General features: G+C 51.7%; 1 protein-coding gene across 1 annotated transcript in view; it reads right to left on the bottom strand.

Annotated features, from left to right (window-relative positions):
* LOC133349196 (fibrocystin-L-like) overlaps positions 1-22,076 on the bottom strand; it is a 146,956-nt gene that overhangs the window by 108,138 nt on the left and 16,742 nt on the right. The window contains 18 exon segments of the mRNA XM_061562476.1: positions 529-692; positions 2,082-2,232; positions 2,707-2,858; positions 3,215-3,387; positions 4,764-4,888; positions 5,765-5,917; positions 7,169-7,282; positions 7,689-7,846; positions 9,189-9,326; positions 10,424-10,562; positions 10,975-11,134; positions 11,987-12,078; positions 13,752-14,017; positions 14,132-14,221; positions 15,109-15,219; positions 15,954-16,024; positions 16,755-16,797; positions 18,157-18,230. Of these exon segments, the coding sequence (XP_061418460.1) occupies positions 529-692; positions 2,082-2,232; positions 2,707-2,858; positions 3,215-3,387; positions 4,764-4,888; positions 5,765-5,917; positions 7,169-7,282; positions 7,689-7,846; positions 9,189-9,326; positions 10,424-10,562; positions 10,975-11,134; positions 11,987-12,078; positions 13,752-14,017; positions 14,132-14,221; positions 15,109-15,219; positions 15,954-16,024; positions 16,755-16,797; positions 18,157-18,230 (2,374 nt within the window).

The following is a 22,076-nucleotide window of genomic DNA, read 5'->3' as shown; positions in this document are numbered from 1 at the left end:
CACCAGGCACCCACCGCTCACCCATCTCTCACCCACCTCTCACCCACCAAACATCCACCACCAAACCAACGCTCAACCACAAAACCTCCACCTCCCCTCTCCCACTCATCCACCATACATCCACCATTAATCCACTGCCTATCCGCTGTTCATCCACCACACACAAACTGCCCATCCAGCACTCCCATACAGCGACACGGCAACACAGAGTCGCAGTGCCAGAGAAGGAGTAAGATTTGAAGGTAAATGAACCACGCGCTCGTGTATTGCCCTGTACGTGTCCAACAGCCTCGTAAAGTAGTGATGCCACGTTGACAAGTCAAGGCTCCGAGCCGGGGGGGGGGGGGGGAGTTCTGCATCATCTACGTGGGGAATGACCCCACGAGCACAATCGAGCACAACGAGCAGGGAGGGCTTGTGCTACGGGCGAGGGCAGCCACAGCTGCGCGTTTGCCCTGGGCGGTGTGGATGAGAACGAGGGGGCGGTGTGGATGAGAACGAGGGGGTGGTGGGAGTGCAGGAGGGAACCTGCAGGAGCGGCTGGGCCCCTGGCGCCGTGAGCCACTTGATGGTCCAGTTGTGCCCGGAGCAGCTGCTGCTGGCGTCGCGCGTCACCGCCAGCTGCCCCGCCTCGCCGCCGGCGCTCTGCAGCGCGGCCTGCAACTCCTCGGCCGACACGTCATGCGGCAGCTCTGTGGGGCGGCAGCCGCCGGTGCGTCACCACCGCCATCCACGCAGCGGCCCGAGGTCAAAGCCACAGAAGGCACGACCACCACCACCGCCACCACTACCGCACCTGGTTGCCAACGCCTCCTATCCACTGGCTGATGCTACACAGTTGACACGTGGCGACATCCGCAGTCTGCCCTGACAGTCTGCCACCATCTGCCTTCAGGGCTTCTCTTCCCCTTGGTGGCCGGACTCATGGAGACCGCTCCAATCCCGGCAATCGGTCCCTCCCCAGTCCCGCACGAGTGACCCACCCAGGGCAGCCGTCCTTGCCTTATCGCATCTACGTTGACCTGCCCCACCTTCTCATCTGGACTTTTGCAACACTCATCCTGCCTGGCCACTAAATTCCCAGCATTCGTCTCAGCCACTTGTTATCTTCGAGCTATTTCGCGTCCAGCTATCTGATCCGAGTAACGAAGATGTAATTCCGGTCTACACAGTAACACCTGGGTTAGTATACTCTTTGGTTCTTTTGGTAAAGTAACGTAAGTAGAAAAATACATTTAAATAATATATCCCGACGTTTTGATCGCAACACAATAATCCAGCAGTATAACTGGTTCAGCAGTTCTACTGCTGGATTATGTATTTTTTCCGCCTGAGGACTATCGCTTGTGTTGCGACTTCCAGTGCAATTAGTGTAGTTAGCCTGGTGATCCACCGCCATAGGTTGTTATCCGGTGAAGGGGCAGTTACCCCTTTGTGTTGGTATCAATAAATGTGTTGCCTCCAAGGAGTACGTCTGCGACTCAGTTGAACTCACTACAGAAGGGTGGCGTGAAGACCACACAACATCCTGAGCAAGCCCGTAGATGGATACCTATTTTGCACGTCAAATGACGTTGTTACCTTATGCCTTATTTCAAATGTTTCCCGATGGTGGAAGCTGTGTTGAGATGCTGTATATTTCTCATGCACGCGTGCCTGGTGGTATTGCACGAGGGCACCACCGGACGGTGACACATTTCTGTAAGTGTGTGAGTGAGTGAATACGTGAGTGAGTGGGTGAGTGAGTGAGCGAATGGGTGAATGCTCGGGTGAACGGGTGAGTAGATGAGCGAGTGAGTGGGTGCAGCAAGAACCGGCACTGCTCACTATGTGGAGGTGGTATCACGCTGCTGCAGGGCTTGTGTTAGGCTTGGCAAAGACAAAGATTCCCCGTATATCCTTCCAGGACCGTTGGAGCAACTGCTGTTAGCCAGCATGGCACACGAGGGGGTGGGTGTCCAACAACACGCCCGGCCACCTTGTGAAAAAGTTTACTTATCGCACAAGGTACTCAAGGTCCAGTTCAGAGACACACGCAGCAATTCACGCACGTTCCGTGGTTGTGTCGGATGCTCGGGTACCGGGCAGCGTGGTGTTGTAGGCCGTGATGGAGAAGGAGCCGGAGATGGGCGGGGAGGCGGCCTGCACTCGCTCCACGCGCACCGCGGCCCCCGGCGGCCAGTCCTCGCTACGGAACTCCACCACGCCGGTGGCGTCGACCCGCTCGCTGCTCTGCTCGCACAACACAGCAGAAATCGCTCCGCAAGTCCACTCCACCGCGAGTCCATACACGGCGCCGTGAGGGTGAAATGTTTGTCACCCTCGCCTGGTATGTAGGAGATCGTGGGTTCGATCTTGACCCTGACGCCTGTATGTTTGGAATTTGCATGTTCTTCCCATGGTCTCGTTGATTTTTCTGTGGGTGCTTTTTCCCTTCACATTTAAAAACATGCATTCCGATTATTTGGCTGCTTTATATTTCCACACAATAAGCCACTCCATTGAGTTATCATTTGTGGCAGCCAGCTCGCTTCTGACAAACACCTACCAGTCTCAGTGGGCTTTACCTGGTAAAATAAAAAAAAAGTTTAAGTTTAGTTTGTATCCCCCCCACGAGTCCCCCGCGCACCACGGGGTCACGTTCACCGTGCCCCTCCAGCTCCCGCACGTGATTCGCCTTGCGAGCGGCCCTGGCGCCGCACGTACCGTGGCGAAGGCGACCTCGAGCGCCGGCAGGCCGTGCCCGCAGGGCAGGGGCGTGAAGGTCACGGTGAAGGTGCCCGCAGACGCCGGCTCGGACTGCACGAGCACCGAGGAGAGGGGCGGGGCCGCTCCGCTCACCCGGCGAGCCAGCACGTCTACACAGAGCGGACCGCTCGCAGGTTGAGCTCACGCAGGGTGAGGACGCTCAGGGGTGAGGTTGCGAAGAAACGGACGACTTTTCAATCTAGATTTCAGTCTTACCGACAAATCACTTCGTGCCACCCGAACACAGTTAAAGACAATTTCTGGACTGTCCTGGTCAACCCGGGACAGATGACAACCCTAGCTGCAGGCATGTGGCCTGTCCTAAGACTGAGGTTTTGCTACCTTAGGCGGTACACCGATTGCCGCTTGTGACGGACAGAGTCTCGACGAGGCGGCACGCGCACCACGCGAGCCGAGCGGCGGCGTCGGGTGTCTGCGTCGTCGTCTTTGTCGCAGCGACCCTCACCGGCCGGGCTGCCCGTGGTGGCCACCTGGCCGACGTAAACAGCATCGACGGCGAAGTCGCCCACGCCGCCGCCCTTCTGCAGGCCGAGGCGCCGGACAAGGAACCGGCTCCCCGTAGCGAACCGCTGGTCGGAGCGCAGAAGCGAGAGGAGGTCTACGCACACGTACTGCCACCTGCAACGTACGCACGCACACAAAGACATCGATCCCCCCCCGTATAGTCTTAACAGACTGTTGGGGCGAGTGCTGTTGACGAGCAATGCCGATGAAGACCGGCACGGTAGGCGAGGGGGTGGGTGACCAGCACCATGCCCGGCCACCTTTGTCTCTCTAATGGCGATGTTTACAACACACCCCACCCAGGGGAGGCCACGGAATAGTTCAGATAATTGTCACTGGTGTTGGCCATAAGCGGGAATCGAACTCCAACCGCTGGATTCGTAGCGCAGCTCGCGAACCATTGCACTACCGCTCCCCACACACACACAGACGCACACACACACCATAACTGGGGTTACGCAATCTCCTGCAGTGGAGTCGCGACCTTCTCCACATTTCTCAGTCAGCCGAGGTCTATCAAAACTGTGCAGTGTGTTGTGTTGTAAGGTTCAGCACAATACCGGTAGCCAGATCTCGGTACAGATCACTTCCTGCCACCCGAACACAGTTAAAGACAATTTCCGGACTTTCCTGGTCAACCCGGGACAGATGGCAACCCTAGCTGCAGGCATGTGGCTCCTAGGCCCGTCCTGCATCCTTCCACAGCCACCATCAGTGTGGCAGGCAGGCCGCAGCCTGGGCTTACACACAACGAGTGGTCCAAGGCCTGTGCCCAACACCCCCTGCTCCCTGCTGCTGCTGCACGAACAGCACCACTGCTCAGAATTAGAATCAGAACGTGATAATTGGTATTTTACCCTTCTATCTGGCAACAAAACTGACACCTTTTTTACAAGGAGTCATGTTTGCATAGACCACAATACCTGCAGTCATAATGCAAACAAAAAACATAACTCTGATAATGTGCACTGTCCTTGAAGTTGATTGGTCCACACCCGAGACAGCTTTCCTTAGAGCCTAGTCTCACATGGGTTGGACCAGATGACGCCAAAAGGACAGTGCACATTATCAGAGTTATGTTTTTTGTTTGCATTATGACTGCAGATAGTGTGGTCTATGCAAACATGACTCCTTGTAAAAAAAGGTGTCAGTTTTGTTGCCAGATAGAAGGGTAAAAAAAACAATTATCATATTTTTTTACTAACAAATGAGGTTCCAATGGTAGAATCAGAACCTCAACCGCATGACGCCTGCAGCACTGTTCCACGTGCGCTTCGTGTGACGAGCACATCTGGGCGCATGCTCCCGCCAATGTGCCTCGGCTGCGCTCTGCAAGTAGCGGCTACAATGCAAGCGACACGCAGTTGCAGAGAATCTGCTGGCGTCGTTCTGCTGGCGTCGTGACGTCACGGCAACCGGTAAGACCCTGTAACGCGGAGAAAAACGTCGGACATCGTGTGGAACAAGAGCGCGCCAGACAGGCCCCGTACCCGGGGAGTGATGGGAGCGCGAAGTCGAACCACTCGTCGCTGCTCCGGCTCGCACCGTCCGTGCTCCGCCACGTGAAGGCGAGGCCCAGCTTCGGGGCAATGTTCCCCCACACGGCGACACACAGCTGTATGTACACATGGTGGCACACCACATCACACAGCGGGACAGCGGCACACGGCATCACACAGTGGCACACAGTGGCACACAGCACAATGGCACACAGGAGCACACAGTGGCACACGGCATCACACAGTGGGACAGCGGCACACGGCATCACACAGTGGCACACAGCACAATGTCACACAGGAGCACATAGTGACACACAGCACAATGTCACACAGGAGCACATAGTGGCACACGACATCACACAGTGGGACAGCGGCACACGGCATCACACAGTGGCACACAGCACAATGTCACACAGGAGCACACAGTGGCACATGGCATCACACAGTGGCACACAGCACAATGGCACACAGTAGCACACAGGCGCAACACATAGCAATGCTTTGGTATTCATTACTGACATGCTCCCATGTGTTAGCAGCGCTGGGCATATTATGTTCTGGTGAGGTTTCAAATCGTTCTATCAAAACTAGAATCATAATCTTTAGTTAACTGGAAGAATCCGATAAGCTATGAAGCACTTTTTAAACTAACCTATTTTATTTACCAAGTAAAGCCTACTCAGCTATACAGCTCTTTTTCAGAAGTGACCTGGCGACAAATGATAGCTCAATGAAGTGGCTTATCGCGTGGACATTTATAGCAGCCAAATAATCTACACGTGTGGAGGTAAAAACCGGAGTAAGGGGAGAACAAGCAAACTCCAAATATACAGGCATCGGGGTCAGGACCGAACCCATGACCTCCAGCATACTAGTCGAGGGAGATAACGTCTCGCCACATGTCACAGCTGTCGCAGTGCGGGATCGCTTCCATTTAAATGGAGGCTGGAATCACGTGACCTGGACTGTCTGACGCGAGCGTGACGCGGCACCTGTCTGTGTATGCTGAGCGAGATGTTGCCGTACGGAGACCCGTTCGGTCTCGCGTCAGCCGCGTCGTACAGCACCGCCGGGTTCTTGAGGCTGTAGCGCCCGCAGAAGGCCTCCATGTACGGCGTGCGCTGCCCTCTGTCCCCGCCAGATACCTGTGGGCAGAAGCGAACAACTCCCGGTGAGAGCACCGCTCACGGGGTGCGCAATCCGCAAATTGCGATCTCCATGCAAAAACGACAATCAGTGGGGGGTTTTTTCTGCTTAAATGAGCATCATTGAGATGTTGGTGTTCTTCTCCTTACTTGTTGTTAGATCGCGTGAATATATATGTGTAGTTAAACCCGCCACCACCTAACACAGCCAATTAGTAAGGTTGGTCACGTAAACTAAATTTGCCAATAAGTCACTAGTCAGTTTCTACTTGTTGAAGAATGAACCCACAACAATTGTAAATGTTGTGAATTTATGCTCCACCTGATCTGTGTAATCCAAATTAAGCAATTTCGCCGCTAATTTGCCAAATTGATAAATGGTGGGCGAATGTTTTGCAATCCTAGCGTAAATGCAGATATCACTGGAGCACATTCTACCGCACGAGGACCCCACGGGCACGACCAGAAAACAAAGAGAAGCCCCATTGTCTGGAAGGAACAAATTCCTTGTGGACGACCTCACCATCCGGCCACCTGGGTTCAATTGTCGGCACCGTGACCAGGCCCTATTCAACATGGTCCCGGATCCGCCAAGGCATCCTGTGCGTGGCAAAGCCTGCACGGGCGAGGCTTACGGCGATGACCCGAACCTGTGGCCGTAGTGGCAAGCCACACGATGTTGTGTGAAAAATTAAAATAGGTTTAACCCTTTCTGGCAATAAAACAGGTGTTCAATCACCAAATAGATACCTTTCGCAAGGACTAAAGTCTGCATTAAATACACATACTTCTGGTGAACATGGAAACAAACATTCTTTGATAATAATATATGCATTGTTTTTGAACTGATTGGCCTACACCAGAGAAAGCCTTCTTTATACCCTAGTCTCACCAGTGTCAGACCAGAGAACATCAAAAGGCAAACAGTACGAAGACAATGTACGTATCAGAGAATTTGGTGTTTGGACATCTTGACAGCTGTTCTATTGCCAGAAAGGGTAAAACCTATTTTATTTTTTCATACTTAGACCCTGGCAAAAAAGGTCCCGTGACACGACGCCGTGTCCGTTGACCAAGCCTGATGGCGCGTGAGGATGACGAAGCCACGCGCTGCAAACGATCAAGACGTTCACCTGGCTCGGTGTGAACGCGCACACGCTAAGGCGAAAATATCCCCAAATAGCCTTTGGACGTTTTGCGCATCGTTGGGAGGCACGCGACGGAAAGGAAGGGCGGCGTGCATGCGCTCACCGCGGGGCTGGCGGTCTCGTAGTCGCGGAAGAACTTCACCGCGAATGTCTCCGATATCCCGGAGACCTCCTGCGGACAGCGGCTGCTGATCATGCCCTCCAGAGCCGCTTGCACCTGCACACGTGCCGATAAGATGAACCTTGCCTATCACATCTGGCAGCTCGGCAAACATTGGTACAAGTGGGCCTGCCTCTGCTGATGAGAAAATGTATGTCAAAGCCCGTTCAGAGTTTGCTTGGGTTGAAACATTGCTGCTGAAATTATGCGCTTCCAGATGGCCGTGTGATTGATGGGATGTGTAACAAAAAATACTCCGATGCCTGTATGTGGAGAGACATGCACATGACAGAGGCGTGGTGTTGACTGAAATATTTTTAAATGTGTCCGTGTCACCTTCTCCGTGCCCCTATCCCTATGGGCAACACGTGGTGCGAGCACCGTTAGTGCATGCGCGTGCGTGTGTTAGCGCTCGCGTTTGTGCACGTGTGCTGGCACGGGGCATAGGGGGGAGGCAGGGGACCTGCTCAGGAGTGGCATTGGCGGAGATGGGGGCGGAGAGGCGGCCGTCCCAGCGCAGGGAGAAGGAGGCCATTGAGGCGCTGCCCCTTGCTAGCTCCCGCACGCTCACGTTCACCTCGCTGCCCGGCGTCGCCTCCCACTGCAGCAGCTCAAAGTCACCTGCCCTCACACCACGCGCATTTCATAATCATAATCATCATCATGTTATGTATAACAATCGTCATTTAAATGGAATTTTTGATTCGATGCCCCAGCAAGCGCTCTACATCGCATCTCAACCTTTCAAAGGGGACCCCGAGTGGCAGCTGTCCCTGTGTGGCACGAGGTGACTCAGCACTGGTCTGCGAGTTAGGCCTGAGTCTGCCAGTAGGAGGGCGATGGTGGCTGCCGTGCATGATCTCAATTGAGTAATTTGTGGGTAATCGTTCGAATGTGGCAAATTTGGACGATGAAGTCAGCACACGATGGCCTGCTCTCATTCAAATGACGTCAGGGGATCGTATATGGCGGCTGCACAGAGTGTGGTAAACCGAGTCCTCATCACAGGTGAAGTCATGTTTGTGGGAACAGTGACCATGGTAGTAGTAGTAGCAACAGAAGTGTGATGCGGAGGCGAATGACCGCCAGGGAGTGAGTGACCGTGACTGTAGTCACGTGTTCGTTGGGATCATGACAATTCGGCCAGCTAGCTACAGCTTGGGTTTCTCCAGACATGGTTGACAAGTCTGGGTACCTGGAGGGGACATAACAAGGACGCAGCTTCCGGTGGGACCAGGGGGTGTGAGCCGCTTCCCAACATCGATGGGGCATGCTACGCGATAGCCCGCTGTGCGAATGCGGGGAGCAAGAGTCCATGGCGCACATCGTCTCTGGCTGTGAAGTCCATCAAGACATGCCAGGCGGGCTGGTTTGCCCTGCACGTGCTGGAGGAGGAGGCTGTCACGTGGCTCTGTGGCTACGTGGGCTGACGTCCACGCGCACACGTAACATTGACAAACATAGATTTGAAGCTTTCGTGACTGCAAGGATTCATATTCTTGGGTTTTTTCGGTAAAGTCACGTAGGTAAAATTTTTTGATTAAAATTAATAAAAGTAAAATAAAATAAAAATCACGACGTTTCAGAGGCAACACAAGCTTACGTCTTCAGGTGGAACCGTCACAGCACGATTGCTGTATCAAGTACTGTATCAAGTACAGCAAGCGTGCTGTGACGGTTCCACCTGAAGACGGAAGCTTGTGTTGCCTCCGAAACGTCGTGATTTTATTTTTATTTTATTTTACTTTTATTAATTTTTTTTTTTCCTACGTGACTTTACCGAAAAAACCCAAGAATATTGACAAACATATCCAATTGCTTTTATTGTATATCTGGCACTCTAACTATATGACGGGCACGTGTAAAAGCATTCACTAAATAAATACAAACAGTGAGTGACTGGAGAGGATCAGTGAGTGGTGGGGTCAATTGGGGTGAGTGAGTGGAACCGTGCTGGGCCGACCTCGCTCAGAGGCGAAGGTGACGGTGAAGCGAAGACCCTCGGGGACTCCGACTCGCTCCACGCTCACGTCGTCGGGACGCAGCACGGCCGCCAGCGCCGCTTGCACGTCCTCGGCGCGTGCGTCCGCTTGCAGAGCCACTGACGCGCGCCCACAACACGCACATCAAGGCCCCCCCGCGTAGCCCCGCCCCCCTCCCTCCCGATACGTTCCATTCATTGGCTACCACATTCTGATGAGCCCCCCACCTCTCCTCCCCCCTCAACTTGCATTTAAGGGATTACGTCTTGAATCCTTGCCTCACTTGATGCAGCAAATCTGGCTGTGACGGTCCCACCTGATGACGGAGACTTGTGTTGCCTCCGAAACGTCGTGATTTTTAGAATATCCCCCCGCGTAGCCTACACAGATTTTTGGGGGCAAGTGCCGCTGGCGAACACTTATGCGGCGCACGAGGGGAGTTGATGTGGCCGACCACCTTTGTCTCCCATGAGCCGATGCTTACGCACCGCAGCAGGCGGAATCAACCTCGGGGAAGCCCAGGACCAGTTCAGATACCACTTGCCACTGATGTTGACCGCTCCTCTGCCGCACACACGTGCGATTCAAGGTTTATAGTAATAATACTTTCACGTATGTATCGCTTTCACCAAGGATCTCCAAGTGCTGCACAGGACACAGCGCTGTACAATCGCAGCAAACACCCAAACATAAACAAAATGTATTATATTATAATTCCATTGACCAAATTAACTAAAATTTTAATAAGCGGAAGCGTATACATACTGTAGGTTTTAGAGGCAGAGCCACCGTGTGGGGCACTTTGAGATCCTCTTGTTTGAAAGTGAGACGCGATGCAAGATGTAGGCAATGGAGCCGATGTTTCCTCTGTGTCAAGATGAACTCTGAAAATCCTCATTCTGGTCTAACGCTGCCAAGCCAGGGACAAAGACAAAGATCCCCCGTGAAGCATAACAAACTTTAGGGGCAAGTGCTGTAAGTGAGCACCTATGAAGGCCGGCACGGCGCACGAGGGAGTGGGTGGCCAGCGCTACGCGATGTTTATACACACCAGGTACTCATTTGAGGTTGAGTCGACCTCTGGGAGGCCCATGACCGGCTCAAACGCTCATCACCGCTGTTGGCCGCGAGTGGAAATCGAACTCAGGTCGCCGCTGCGCCACCACCCCTCACACACACGCACGCGCGCACATGGGTAATCGCGCCGCTCACTCACCCGTGCGGACCCGGGCGTACCCCAGGCGGAACGTCTGGTCCGAGCAGTCGCCCGCGGGGCCCAGGCAGGGGCTGCTCACCGTCAGCTCCTGCACCTCGGCGGAGGGCACGCCGGCCCGCCAGCCCACCAGGCTCACCACCTGCACGCGGCACACAGCAACGTAGCTCCGCCTCATTCTCTCCCGTCACGTAACTCCCCGCGAGGGCAGCCACCTGTCCGAGTGCATGTGTGGATGTGCGGGGATGTGCGGGGAGCGGCAGTGTGGCGATTAGTGCGATGCGCTACGCATCCGGCGACCCGAGTTCGATTCCTGCTCACGGCCACCGACACCGGTGACGATTATCTGAACTGGTCCTGGGCCTCTCCTAGGTCGACTCAGCGTCAAATGAGTACCTGGTCAGGTCTATCAACATTGCTACTTGGGAGACAAAGGTGGGCGGTTGAGGTGCTGGCCACCCACCGCCTCGTGTCCCATGCCGGCCTTCACATCGCACTTGCCCCAAGAGCGAGTAAAAGGCTATACGGGGGAAGTTTGTCTTTGTGGCTCACACCTGTATCTCGGGCTGCACGACGGAGGATGTTCTCAGCAGCTGCATGTGGTTGATGGCGCTGGCGGTCTGCTGCTCCGTGTAGATGGTCTCCTCGCGGAAGGTCGCCACCTCCACCACCGCCAAGCCGTTGAACTGTTGGAAGTCCAGCTCCAAGTAGCAGCTGCGCTCACGTGGGACGGAAAGCGGAACGCTGCTATGCACACACCACACTGCGCGAGGGGCTCAAGTATGTATATTGAGCTTCTTGTTTAGCCAACTGTGCTAATCGGAGGTGCAATGGAAAGACAACAAACTAAACACAAAAAGCGGTGTTGAAGAAACGAGTCTTCAATCTAGATGATGATTTAAAAGTGCATAGCTCCAGTGGCCTCCTAATATCAGATGAAAGAGCATTCTCGACGGCCCGCAGATGAGCATCTGAAAGCGCATGATGCGGTGACTGTCTTCGTTCGATGGATGACCAGAGATCACGTGATGGTTTATGTTTCATGATGTCTCGCCGTCCGTCACAGAAACGGACGAATCAACGACTCTCTGGACAGCGCAGCACGACAAGTGATGTTAGAGGCCATTGCGTGGCAGCCCCTGCCTCCCGGTTGCCGGTCATGAAGCGCCACGCCGTAGACCCCCCGGTTAGGGTGGTCCCACCTGAGACAAAGATGCGTCCACCACGTGCGTAACCGGCGTGAGGCACCTCAACGTGCACCGCTCGCCGCTCATGTGGGAATCGAACCCAGGTTAAGCATTTACACCATTGGAACCTCATTTGCCAGTAAAAAATATCATAATTGAGTCATTTTTGCATAGACCACAATACCTGCAGCCAGGTATTGTGCAGGTATTGTGGTCTATGCAAACATGACTCCTTGTAAAAAAGGTGTCAGTTTTGTTGCCTGATAGAAGGGTAAAAAAAAAACAATTATCGAACACAGGTTGTCGGAAAACGGCTGCTCGCCCGCGCGGGTGCGTAGACTCACGCGCGCGTGTACCGGTGAGCAGCGAGCATACTCACGGCTGGCCGGCCACGAGCTGAACGGGGGATGACCTCTGGGACGCGTCTTTAAAGTAGCTGTTGGTCACCCTGTTGCTGTAGGCGACCTTCACCTGTGGCGGGGGTGACACACCGGGAGAGCGCGTGAGCGGGGCGGCGCGAGCGGGCGCGGCGGCGCCAACACGCAGACGCGTGGCGACGCGAGCGCGTACGTCACGACGTCGTCTCTTATCGGTCACCGTCCTCGGAGTCGCTCACAATCAGGTGTGTGCCGTACGATTGATTGACTCTCAGTTAATAAATATGCAACGCCTTTGTCGAATTAAACGAGTGTTCAAAAGAAGGAATATTGTTTTAAAATGTAATTGTTTTATTTGCCAGGTTAAGTCCACTGAGCTGTTAGCTCTGTTTCGGAGCTGACCTGTCCACACGTGATAGCTCATTGCAGTGGCTTTATTATCACGTGCAGGGATTTATAGCCACAGCCAGATCATCTAAATCAGGGGTGGGGAACGTCCGACCCGCGGGCCGTACAAGGCCCGCAAAATCATTTGGTCTGGCCCTGCCAAGGCAACCGCAGGCGGGACTCAAAATTCAATAAATCTAGGAGCAAACCTGGAAAAGCAGTTGCGAGTAGCAACGTCATCAATACCAGCTAACATCACACGCCTCACCAAAGAGAAGCAGTTCCAGCCATCGCATTAGGGGCGAGTTAATTAAATGTTTGACCAAATATAGCAGGCTAATTTTTAAGTTGAAAATGTTGTATGGCCCGCGAATGATGGTATAAATATCCAAATGGCCCTTGGCGGAAAAAAGGTTCCCCACCCCTGATCTAAATGCATGTTTCTAAATGTGGTGGGCAAAACCAGAGGACCCGTAGAAAAATACACACGACCACGGGGAGAGAGGACACGCAAACTCCAAATATACAGCAGGCGTCAGGGTCGGGATCAGACCCGCGACCTCCTGCGTACCAGGCAAGAGTTACTATAACATCTCCCTACCACCTACTGTGTTGCACAATTTCCTGTGTGGATCGTTAAATTGTATATTAGGATTATAAGACGAATACTCTATTGGAAGTGTCCAGTACCAAGTGCGGTTCTGTGCCATATCAATTATCAAAGAACACGCGATTAAAGGCAATACTCTGTGACCATGCCACCGGCAGGCTGCCATGATGGTCCACAGGCCACACAAATGCCACACAAATGCCACACAAATGCCACACAAATGCCACACAAATGCCACACAAATGCCACACAAATGCCAGCTTGTACTTGCTGGGCCTGGCGCGTTCTCCCGAAGCTGACGCACTCTCTGCCCACCCTAAAAGCCTCCTAATTGCTGCCACTGGCTTTTCAAAATACTTTGACTTGTAATCACAAAAACAATATTTTAATCTATATAACTGTGTCATATACACTATAGCGCGCCAAGGTGATGAGATGTTAATGACCTCACCTGGTATACAGTAGGTCGTGAGGTTGATCCCGACCTGACACCGGTTGTATATTCGAAGTTTGCATGTTCTCCCCCGTGGTTGCGTGCATTTATTTCCGGGTCCTCTGGTTTTTCCCTCCACATTTAGAATCAATGTGCGTTTAGAGGATATGGCTGCTATAAATTTCAACGTGATAAGCCACTCCATTGAGCTATCCTTCGCGATAACCAGGTCGCTTCTGAAGAAGAGCTATATAGCTCAGTGGGCCTTCCCTGGTTTCGTTTATAGTTTATATAACTCAATTTCCAGAGCCGGTGGTGTGCTTAGCATTGCGCGTGCCTTGTCTGCCGGATCGCCGGACGGGCTGAGGAACAGCGCGCATCTGTCATCCCCGCGCACGTAGAACTCGTAGCTGCCGTTCTCAGGCGGCACGAAGAAGCCGGAGAATCGCGCCGCGAAGTAGTTCCAGTCGGTGGCCCAGCGCTTCCACGTGGCGTCCACGGTGTCGAGCACGTACCCCGGCGAGCTAGCGTTGAGCAGCGCGATCTTCTCCAAGCTCTGCGGTCGTGAATCGTTCCAAATCTCCAGGCGCAGCCCTCGCCCGCCTGCGTCGTCACGCACAAGAGCCACGGGGATGGTCGAACGTGTTGGCCTTCACGGCACTTTCCCCAGCCGTCTGTCAAGGCTATACGGGGATGTTTGTCTTTGTTTGGTGTTACCTGTATAGAAGGTCGCGTTGGAGGGCACGTAGCGTTGCGTCCGACATGTGATCTGTGTGTTCGTAACAACCGTCACCAGACACTTGTGTCCTGCACACGACGTGGAAAGAAAATTAATCAATTTCAGGAGGCCACAGCTAAGGTCATGACAAGGAAGACCTGGGGATCCTGTGCTTGGTTATTTTGGCCCAGCTCGGCTTGCTATGGCACCAGGAAGCAGGGGCAATGTGTGAGCGCCCACTTCTCAAGGAGGAGGAGTTTAATGAGTCCACACAGAGTGACACACCAAGGGCGAGTGGCACCGCCACCCTCCTAGCCCCAGAGAAGAATCCGCTGATCCAAGCTCCACATATGGCACCAAGTCACCATTTATTTCAGCTGGGGTTGCCGCCTTTCTGGGTTTCATCTGGACATGGTCGGTGTCCGGGTGGCAAGAACTGATTTGTACCGTGATCCGGTAGCAGTATTGCTGTGTTGAACTTTACCACAGGAGTCTGCAAAGTGTTCAATAAAGACCCAGGCCGACTGAAAAAATGTGTCCGGGTTGTTCTGTGGAGAAGGTGGTCACTCTCGACCTAGCTCAGGCTTCGTGAGGAGCGCCTTAAAGGAGCTGAGCTCCGCCGGGAAGATGCCACTTGAGTGACCGTGCGCCACAACATGGAATTCCGTGTTGCTGGACATTGCAACACAGTGGACGAGCGGGGGGTGTTTGTGGCACACCATGGACAACGGGAGCTTAAGCAACCATTGCTACCTTCTATTTTAGAGTAAAAGTGCGGTTAAACTTAGAAACTACCTTTGCATCCAATGAGTACACAATTCATCTGCACGGACGGCCTGGGGTCCGCTGACACGGGATGACCCCCGCAATTACGGTCTCAACCCGAACCTCGTCGACAGCCGCAGGTACGGAGAGAGGGGCAGCTCGATGGGTCCAGGACAGGAGCGACTTGGTGAGGGCCGGGACAACACCCTACCTCCGACAAGGACGCGGACAGGAGCGTCCGTCTGGTCAAAGAATCGCCCGGTGACCGTGAGCAGAGTTCCGCCCTCCAGGCTCCCCGCCGCCGGAGACACGGCAGCCACCTCTACCGGGACGACACACGAGGCTCGGGGTGGAACACTCGGCACGGCACAGCGGGCGCCCCACGCGTCAATTCTAGTCAAGGCGCATCCGCCAACTAGTAACATCATGAGACATCTCCTTTACCAGTGGCAAAATATAGTAATAGGTTTTTTTTATCATTATCAGAGTTGTTTCTTTTTGTTTGCATTTTGACTGCTTGTGTTGTGGTTATTGCAAACATGATGCCTTGTATAAAGGTGTCAGTTTTTGTACCAGTTGAAAGGGTAAAAACATATTACTAGTGACATCATACCCATGCATCGGTCACGAGTGCCGCACTAACCTTTCTAAGACAGCAAAGGCATCTTGGCAGCAACTAATATCATGCATCTGATTCATGACGCATCTAATATTCATCTAATTATCACCCATTGAATTATTACGCATCTAACTTCACACAGCTAACTATCGGGCATGTAATTATCACGCCTCAAATGATCTAATTGTCACGCATCTAATTATCATCGAATTATCACAGATCCAGTTATCGCAGATCTAATTATCGCACGTGTGATTATTGCACAGGATTGAGTTGTAGCTGGAGCATGCAGTCAAAGTACTTTGTGACGTGACTGGTGATACTTTACTCTCCGCGTCGAGCCCAATAGCGAGATGCAGCCGACCCAAACCCACGGCGATCCCCTGCCGTGCGGTCACCACGCAGCCCTTCGCTCACGCAAAGAGCCACACACTCACCCGCGTAGGACTGGAACATTGACAGCTTATTAAGGGCCGACACAAGGAACGTGCTTTTGTCCGGCAAGGATCTGCGTACACACACACACACACAAAGATCCCCCGTGTAGCCTTTAACAGACTGCTGGGGCAAGTGCTGTTAGCGAGCACCTATGAAGGCGGAATAAAATACAGTACGAGGGGGTGGGTGGCCAGGGCCACGGCTGGCCGCCTTAGTCACTCCAATGCTGACGTTTACACGCTGTACCAGGTACTCATTTAAGGCTGAGTCATCCTAGGGGAGGCCCAGCACTGGTTCAGATATTCATCACCGATGTTGGCTGTGAGCAGGAATCGAACTCACGTCACAAATTCTAGATTTGAAGCTTTCGTGACTGCAAGGATTCATACTCTTAGGTTTTTTCGGTAAAGTCACGTAGGTAAAAAATAATAATTAAATAATAAAAAATGGAAAATAACTAAATTTAGCTGTGACGGTCCCACCTGAAGATGGAGACTTGTGTTGCCTCCAAAACGTCGTGATTTATTATTATTTTATTTTATTATTATTTTTTTCCTACGTGACTTTACCGAAAAAACCGAAGAGTATCACGTCACAAAGTTTGTGGCGCTGTGTGAATACCACTACACTGCCGCTCCCCGTACACATGCACACAGCCACACAAAGATACACGCTCGTGCTCCAATGCACATACCCTCACGCACGCTATATTGTGTACGCACGCGCATACGCACATAACACCGCGAAGCTATGGTGCTACGAACGTCAATAATTTGGTGTGAAAATCAAAATGTGTTTACCTTCCAAAGTCATCACTGAGGATGAAGCTCACGTTCAAGTGCCCTAGACAAAGACAACCCAAACGCTCCGGTTAGCACCACGACCAAGGGTCTAGGACACGTTCCAACTTCTCCGTTGCCGTGGGCAAGGCAACAATTCCAGTTACACTTTTATTAAAATTCATAATATTTTTACAATTCATAATATTTTTAAAATTCATAATATTTTTAAAAACACTCGCCTGAAGACGGCTGCTTGCGTTGTAGCCGAAACGTCGTGAGAATTAATTTATTATGCTTTATTTTTATTATTTTATTACTTCCCTTCTACGTGACTTTACCGAAAGAACCAAGAAGATGACTCGCCAAGAGGTCACGGTGGCCGGCAGTGAAGGAGGGATCTATTCTGGCGCGGTGGATTTCACACCTGATGATGATTGCTTGTGTTGCAGTCGAAACGTCGTGAGAATTTTTATTGTTTCATTTGTGTTATTTTATTATTGCCCTTCTACGTGACTTTACCGAAAGAACCAAGAATATAAGGTAATGTAACTCAGAGAGTCGGAAATAACTGCTAACATAGGCAGGTAGGATAGAAGCATTGCAGCCAGTTATGACTTTACCTGGTTATTGACCAGGTAAAGTCGTATAATCATTCGAGGATAAATAAATGTGGAAAGCGCATCATGTTTTCGTGTAATTTGTTTAATCAGGTTATCTGTATCTATTATCAGGACTTAGATTAAGAACTAATAACATTTTAGGATTGAAATATGTAAAATATGAAAAAATCCTAAGGGGTTCACAAACGCTTTCTCGGCGAGTCATGATACAGGGCGTTCTGTGTGTACTGTGTGTACTGTGTGTGTACTGTGTGTACTGTGTGTACTGTGTGTGTACTGTGTGTACTGTGTGTACTGTGTGTGTACTATGTGTACTGTGTGTGTACTGTGTGTACTGTCTGTGTACTGTGTGTACTGTGTGTGTACTGTGTGTGTACTGTGTGTACTGTGTGTGTACTGTGTGTACTGTGTGTACTGTGTGTGTACTGTGTGTACTGTGTGTGTACTGTGTGTGTACTGTGTGTTCTGTGTGTGTACTGTGTGTGTACTGTGTGTGTACTGTGTGTGTACTATGTGTTCTGTGTGTGTACTGTGTGTACTGTGTGTGTACTGTGTGTACTGTGTGTGTACTGTGTGTGTACTGTGTGTACAGTGTGTGTACTATGTGTACTGTGTGTGTGCTTTTTGTACTGTGCGTTCTGTGTGTGTACTGTGTGTACTGTGTATTATGTGTGTACTGTGTATTCTGTGTGTACTGCGTGTACTGTGTGTACTGCGTGTACTGTGTGTACTGTGTGTACTGTGTGTACCGTGTGTACTGTGTGTTCTGTGTGTACTGCAATGGGACTTGGTGCACTTGCCAATGTAGGTGCTGGTGATATTGCAGGATAGGTATCCCTTGTCGCTTTTTTCATTGTCCAGCTCCAGGCGGTACCTGTCCCGATGCACAGTGGACACGACACACGGCACATCACACAGCGCATCAGGCGGTGCATCATACGGTACAACACACAGCGCATCGCACAGCACAAACCATTACTGCCCTGTGCATCGTCTCATCAGCCGGGCATACCACGCACGCAGAAAGGTACAGCACACCATGCACCACAGCAAGCATGGCAGACTCGCCACGGTGGCTAGGAGATGTTAACTACCTCGCCTGGTATGGAGGAGGTCATGGGTTCCATCTCAACCCTGACGCCTGCTGTATATTTGGAGTTTGCATGCCTCTTTCCCCGTGGTCACTGTGAATTTTTGTCCGGGTCCTTCGGTTTGTCACTCCACATTTAGAATCAACGTGCGTTTAGAGTATCTATGTCCACGTGATAAGCCACTTCCGTGAGCTATCATTTTTGGCCAGGTCGCTTCTAAAAAAGAGCTATGTAGCTCAGCGGGTCCTTACATGATAACATAAAAATGGTTAAGTAGTAGTAATAGACTCACTGCCTGACAGCTACACCAGCAAACGGCGGACAACCACATCAAATAGCCAGCGCACTTCGTGGCACTGCCTATGGCCGTAACCGAATTAAGTGACAAAGCAATCTGAACTTGTGGATGCAAGTGGACGTCTCTCATCACCACGGAGCGACATGGGGAAAAAAGGCCACGATCGCCAATGTCTGTGAAAAAAAGCCTTAGAGCTCGTTCCATTCCTCCAGGATAAATAAATATTCTTATTCGGAGAGAGAAAGCAGCACAGTGAGACTGTGGACGACTTAACTCCACGTGTCGCACAAGAGTCCCTCCCGTGAGCGACTACCAGGGTGAAACAGCTTGTCCCGAAACATTTCACAAGCCAGGAGGAGACAGGGATTGTGGCCGCATTAAGAGTCTCATCAGCCGGACATCCCAGCAATCTGCTAAAAGCCTTAATGTTTAGGTATGATAAGTGATAACGTTGCAGCTTGACATCGCAATTACACGGGAACAGCACCAGCTTGGTGAGCAGAGCTGAGCGAGCATTCACGGTGCATTATTAGTTAAGTGGTTAAACCACACTAATGATTATTTTGTGTTGTGCATTATAGAGGTTTGCGTCAAACTATACATCTGGGAGTGCATCAGCATTTGTTCAAGGGAGCCAGACTCTGCTGACGAGGAAACCGGTCCAAGGATTTCCTTGTGTTGAACCAACAATACTCCCAGAAGGCCGTGGGCTGATGAGATGTCTGAAAAACACTGAAGGGTTTTTTTTTTATTATGGAGGGAAAGATATGGCAAGGAGGCGAACTGTCCGCTGATTGAATTTGCGTGTTGAGTATTCATATTGGGGCGAGCGACGCGATTCGAGCGCACATCCGAGAAGGCCGGTGTCTACGTGCGCAAAGAAGAGTGTGCGCAAATAACCGTGGCGCACACTCGAGGCCTGAGCATCCGCGCGCGTTGACTCCGCCGTCATCGCGCAAGAACCTGCTAACCTTCGCGGTGGAAAAGATGTACTTGAGCGGTTGCGACACATGCGTGGTGGTCGCGGTGCCGCTCACAGATATATCATCATTCAGGCAGAAGTTGGGGTTGTGCCGTCAGCCCTCACCGGGAAACTAGCCGCAGCGGCACGCGGCAACGTCTTGAGAAATGTTACGCGAGTCGCTGACGATCGGTCAGTACGTCCCGCCGATGTATATATAGAGGTTCGCCACGATGAACTTGTCTGGGTGAATTCTAGATTTGAAGCTTTCGTGACTGCAAGGATTCATGCTCTTGGGTTTTTTCGGTAAAGTCACGTAGGTGAAAATAAATAATAAAAATAATAGAAATAATAATAGAAATAAAATATTGATACTTGACACAGTAAATCTGGCTGTGACGGTCCCACCTGATGACGGAGACTTGTGTTGCCTCCGAAACGTCGTGATTTATTATTTTATTTCTATTATTATTTCTATTTTTATTATTATTTATTTTCACCTACGTGACTTCACCGAAAAGACCTAAGAGTGTTCTCTGCGTGAACACAAGCGCTTGCTTCGACGCTGACAGTGGGAGGTTCCGGCAGCCGGCACACGTGGGGGGGGGGGGGGGGGGACACCTATCTCCGTGCGCCCTCCGCTGTGATTTTGTCTCAGCCACGCGGTCAAGTGCAACGCAGCCTTATCCAATGGTTTGCAGGAAAACACATTCCTGCGGAGGGAGCTGGTAGGAACGTTGGGTTGCTCGGTCAATGGCCAGGGTCAACGGCGGCGTGGTGTATTCCGCAAATATGCCCGACTGTGAGGGCGGGCACAAGGCCGGCGTGAGTAGTTTAAACGTTGAGTTTTATAAGGGCACCACGGGGTGAGCAGCCCCTCCCCACACCAGCTCCACCCCTCCAACCTCCCACCCATCCCCACCCTCCCCACCCAGGCCCTCCCCACCCTCCCCACCCAGCCCCTCCCCACCCTTCCCACCCAGCCCCTCCCCACCTTCCCCTTCCCACCCAGCCTCTCCCTCCCCACCCAGCCCCTTCCTGCACGACGGACACAATAATCCCCTGTGGGCTGGTGTAACCAGGAGGTTCATACCAGTATAATCACGGAAACTACATGCCCTGACAATGCACCCCGCGTGACATCAAATTATTGTTTGGTCCTCGTCACATGATTTTTTACATTAAATTCGATGTTACTGATTTCATTCTGAAACTTATTCATGATGAAGGAAAGGCATTACATTGCAAGTGACTGAGTGTTTCTACCTTTCAAATCACAATTTCCTGAATCGGAAGAGATATTTTAGGGACAGGACACAGTTTTGGTGAAAGTTCCAACATGAATCACAATACCGTCGGGGTAACCCAGCCGGTATACTATCGGTGGGTATACAATGAGGCTCCACGCAGGTGTGCTGCAGTGACTATGGTGGGGATGTCGTGCGCCAACCTTACAACACGCTCAAGCGCGTAGACTTCCGCAAGCAGAGGAAAGCCGGTGTCAGTTGAGGATAAAGCAAAAATAAGTTGACGTTCATGTTATGCAACCACGGGTGAGAGCTCAGGAGAGCAGGATAGGCATCACATTTGCAAGAGCGACCCTGGGTCACCACAATGACAAAATAAAAAAATATCTACATCGGTGAAGAAATTAGAAATCGGAATAAAAACACCCAGAAGCGCACAGGGGGACTGCGGCGCTGTCCGTGATTACATCTTTTTTCGGTGCAATTCCCCGCGTCGCATGAATTTCCAGCAAAATTACAGCAAACATCACGCCACACGTATGACACAGAAGGCAGCAGGGCTTACGAGAGAACAATAATCTCACAGCTGTTGCTGCCAGTGTATGTGCGTGTGTGGATACAGGCAGAATGCTTCCGCTGTCCGTGCTGTATTTCACGAGAGAACGCGAGTGGAGATGTTGTGACTAAATGAACACCGAGACGTGTGTGCATGTAACTCAAACTAAACTAAACAAACTAAACTATTTTTCATTCTACCATGTAAGGCCCACTAAGCTATGCAGCTCTTTTTCAGAAGCAACTTGGCCACAAATAGAATCTCAACAAAGTGGCGCATCAAATGGATATTTAAAGCAGCCAAATACTCCCAACGAATGTTTGTAATTATGTAGGGAAACACCGGAGGCCCCAGATACAAATCCATACGACCACGGCGAGAGAGACATGCAAACTCCCAATATACAGGCGTCAAGATCGGGATTGAACCCACGACCTCCTTGTATGCCAGGCGAGGTAGTTCACATCTCGCCACCATTAGCGCCCTGCCACGGTCACGCACATGGATCGCACGCCACGCGGCTCAGCGGCAGTGCGAGTGGCTCGCAAAGCGAAAATCCGCAAGTTC

Source organism: Lethenteron reissneri, chromosome 29 (genome assembly GCF_015708825.2).
Source record: "Lethenteron reissneri isolate LAM-NWPU_2019-01 chromosome 29, ASM1570882v1, whole genome shotgun sequence".
NCBI lineage: Eukaryota > Metazoa > Chordata > Hyperoartia > Petromyzontiformes > Petromyzontidae > Lethenteron > Lethenteron reissneri.
The sequence above is the reverse complement of the archived record's forward strand: the minus strand, read 5'-3'. Positions and strand labels throughout refer to the sequence as shown.